Source organism: Melitaea cinxia, chromosome 30 (assembly GCF_905220565.1).
Source record: "Melitaea cinxia chromosome 30, ilMelCinx1.1, whole genome shotgun sequence".
NCBI classification, from domain to species: domain Eukaryota; kingdom Metazoa; phylum Arthropoda; class Insecta; order Lepidoptera; family Nymphalidae; genus Melitaea; species Melitaea cinxia.
This window is the reverse complement of record NC_059423.1, coordinates 3,083,885-3,087,380: the sequence shown is the minus strand read 5'-3', so window position 1 is coordinate 3,087,380 and position 3,496 is coordinate 3,083,885. Positions and strand designations below refer to the sequence as shown.

The 3,496-nt window shown below is 43.0% G+C and overlaps 1 protein-coding gene across 1 annotated transcript; it reads right to left on the bottom strand.

Moving 5' to 3' along the window:
- Positions 1-204: 204 nt before the first annotated feature.
- Positions 205-1,218, bottom strand: LOC123668097. The gene has a single exon (XM_045601890.1). It carries the CDS (start codon positions 1,216-1,218, stop codon positions 205-207), a length of 1,014 nt encoding a protein of 337 aa, XP_045457846.1.
- Between the last annotated feature and the right edge of the window lie 2,278 nt (positions 1,219-3,496).

The following is a 3,496-nucleotide window of genomic DNA, read 5'->3' as shown; positions in this document are numbered from 1 at the left end:
CCAGGGTATTGCCTCATTTCGCCCGTTCTACCGGTGTACGGTTCCTGTACTAGGGCGAGAGAGATCCTCTTCTCCCGGGCCACCTGAAGCAGTTCGTCCGTTGCCAACTTTGAGCGCTGCAGGTTTGCTTGTATGAAGCGCAAAGCGCATCCTGCCCCGACCGTCTCTCCGTAAGGGACCACAACTTTGGCCTCCGGGTCGCCCTTAGCAGTATTGTACCCTTGATCGAGCTATGTTGTCCCATTTTATTCGTTCCTGGCATTCTGCGCTATACGCTGTGTGTGCCAGGTCGGGACCAGATCTTTTTGCTCTGAAGCAGTTTATGCACTTGGGTGGTTCGCTCTTCACCCTCGAGGGACAGTTTCCCCTCGTGTGTTCGCCGGCACAATAGTTGCAGGCGTCATTTTCCTGTTTGCAGAGGGCCTTGGTGTGTCCGAATCCAAGGCACCTCATGCACTGGACAAGCGGAGACTGGTCCTCGACGGCGCATCTTCCGAACCCTACGTAAATCTTTCCCCTGTCCACAAACCTTCTCCAGAGCGCCGGGGAGAGCTCGATTACCGGGTGGCACTCGTGGGGGTTTCGGGCGCGTTTTCTAAACCGCACCTTCATCCTAAGCGCTGCCCTGTCGACTCCTTCGAGAATGTAGCCGTTTTGTGCCTTTATGAGGTCTACAATTTCCTCGTTGGAGTAACTTGACAGCACTCCCCTCACGCAAATCAGGGGGTCTTGGTTTGTGGGCTCCCGCACCGTCAGTCCTGAATTTTTCTGAACCTGACCCTTGATCTTAGCCATGTCTTCTTTTGAGGCGCACCTCACCACGATCTTCTGGTCGCGCGCCTTCCGGACCCTTTCCATCCTCGCCCCAGACTTCTTTAGATCCAGCGAGTCTTTGATCTTTGCGAGTACTTGCTCGCTGGTCTCCTGCTTGTTTTGGGACGAGATTATGAGAGTGTGGTTGGGTCTTTGTTCCACACTCTCTGGTTTAGGTCGGGCTGCGACCTGGGCGTAGCTGGTTGACGCCATAGGAGCCAATTTCGTGACCCCTTCTTTGATCGTGTTTAGGGTCTCCTTGACCTCCTGTACCGCCATCTCTGTTTCCAGTGTCGGTTTTTTTGGCGATGCGATGGTCCTGCTAGAGTCCCTCAGGGCTCGCAGCTCCGAGGACATAATTTCGACTTTTTCGTTCAAGTCTTGGAATAGAAGGGTCAGATCCATTTGTGGGTGTGGTTGTGTACTGGATGGTTGAGTGTTTGTTACTTTTATGAATTGTTTTAACTCATCCAGGTGTGTTTTTAGTGTTGTGTCGATGTTTGTGTTTGCTTGCGGGTGACTTTCGCCATCCAAGACCAGCGGGATGTCGTCGATTTTGGCAGTGAGGAGGGTCCTGGTCTGTATAATTTCATCCTTAAGTTTTTCTAGGCCTCCTAAGAGCGAGCTTATCGTGCTCCCCACTGCCTTAAGCGACCCCTGGACATCGCTCGTCTGCGAAGTCGCTTCGCCGCTGGTCCTAGCCAACGAAAGCACCCTCTGCAGCTCACTGAGTTTTTCGTCCTGACCATCCAACTGTTGGCTTTGAAATACACAGGCCGAAGACGCGTCTTCGGTGCGACAAAGCCAGCCCTGCGGTCACCAACCCGCCTGTCCAGCGTAGTGTCTATGGACAACACACTTGTACCTAATACAGTCCACTTTGTCCAAAAGTGGACTGTATTAGGTAGAAGTGATGGTGGTTCTGATATATATATCTTAGATTATGTATAATATATGTTTAAATTATGCATATGACTTCCTATTTCCCATGGTCACGCTATAACTTTAGTGATAATACACAGTCCATTATTATTTTTTTAGTTACTACCATTATTTTTTATTATCGTTTTTTTAATGTTATACTTTGCAAGTAGATGTTTTATGACAAATTAAGGAAATGATACCAAAAAGTTTAAAATTCGAGAAAGATTAATGACTTCACGCTTTTGACATTGTTTTGTATTTATTTCAGTGACAATTGACGTTGACGATGCGTTAGCGCAGCGGTAATAGCACTGGCTGTTGCGCTGGCGGTCGCGGGTTCAAATCCCGCTCACGACAGACATGTGTATCGACCATATAAATGTTAGTCGTGGTCTGGGCGTTGTGTTTGTGTATTGTATGTGTTTCCAGACCCCCGACACAGGAAAAAATCCTACTGAGGGATCCGTTGAATGTGGACCGTTTATTATTATATATTAATTCTTAATTGAATATTCGTTCACATTAAAGATATGAAAATATCTGTCGGATAAGCTAATAGCTTATTTTATTGTTGTTTTCTTGTATAAATATCATATTGAACAGAGGTTTCACGTGTCGGATATTTTTGTTTTTTTTTTCGTTCTCACGTTTTTGACTCCATTATTTTATGTAACAAAAATAACTAAACGACCGCCGTCGAGACACCAAACAAGTTTTTTATGATTCTAATACCATTTAAAAATATCGGATTTTTATAAATACAAGCATTTAAATTATTCATTTATTAACAACTAGCGACCCGTCCCGGCTTCGCACGGTTGTAAAAACTATCAGTTTTCCTCTACCATATTATGCATGTATTATAAATATAAACCTTCCTCTGAAATCACTCTATTTATAGAACAAAACCTCATCAAAATTCGATGCGTAGTTTTAAAGATCTAAACATACAGACAGTAGGAAGCGACTTTGTTTTATACTATGTAATGATGAAATTTGTCATTTTTCAATAACTTTGGTCATTTTATTCTTGTAACAAAATACATGCATTTCTAATTTAATAATAGTTTTAATAAGCCTGTGGATATATCACATAATTAAAAAAAAATTAATAATAGTTGTAGTAAACATTTTACAAAACACATAATAAAGAAAAAGAACTGATTTTATTTAAATATATTGTGTGTTTGTTTTATTCATAGTAAACAGTAAACTGTGTGGCTACGGCAGTAAAGAATGTGGCCACCCCCTCTCTTCCCGTGGCTATCGTAAGAGGTAACTAAGTGATAACACCACTACTACCTTGGAACTTAAAAAGATGGCCGAAGGCGGGATAACCATCTAACTGCTGGCTTTGAAATACACAGACCGAAGACGGGCAGCAGCGTCTTCGGTGCGACAAAGCCAGCCCTACGGTCACCAACCCGCCTGCCCAGCGTGGTGACTATGAGTAACATACATGAATTCACGCCAATTTTGGCGCAAACTTGTGCTTATGTCCAGCAGTGAACTGCGATAGGCTGAAGTGATGATGTGATGAAACAGTAAATTTTTTAACTCAACTTGTATAAATAATAAAAAAAATTAAATGACCATAGACTATTTTCAAATACTTACAATAAAAAATCACATCAAATTCATAGTATCACTTTTTCATGCTACCTACCTCCTACCATGACATATGACATCAGATATGAATACTGGACCATACCCATGGAAAAATTATAAATTCACAACCTTTTCTAATAATACGGTGATA

What these genes read in the sequence shown, in the direction of transcription:
- LOC123668097 (XM_045601890.1), bottom strand. Translation starts at nt 1,218, where the DNA reads ATGGATCTGACCCTTCTATTCCAAGACTTGAACGAAAAAGTCGAAATT.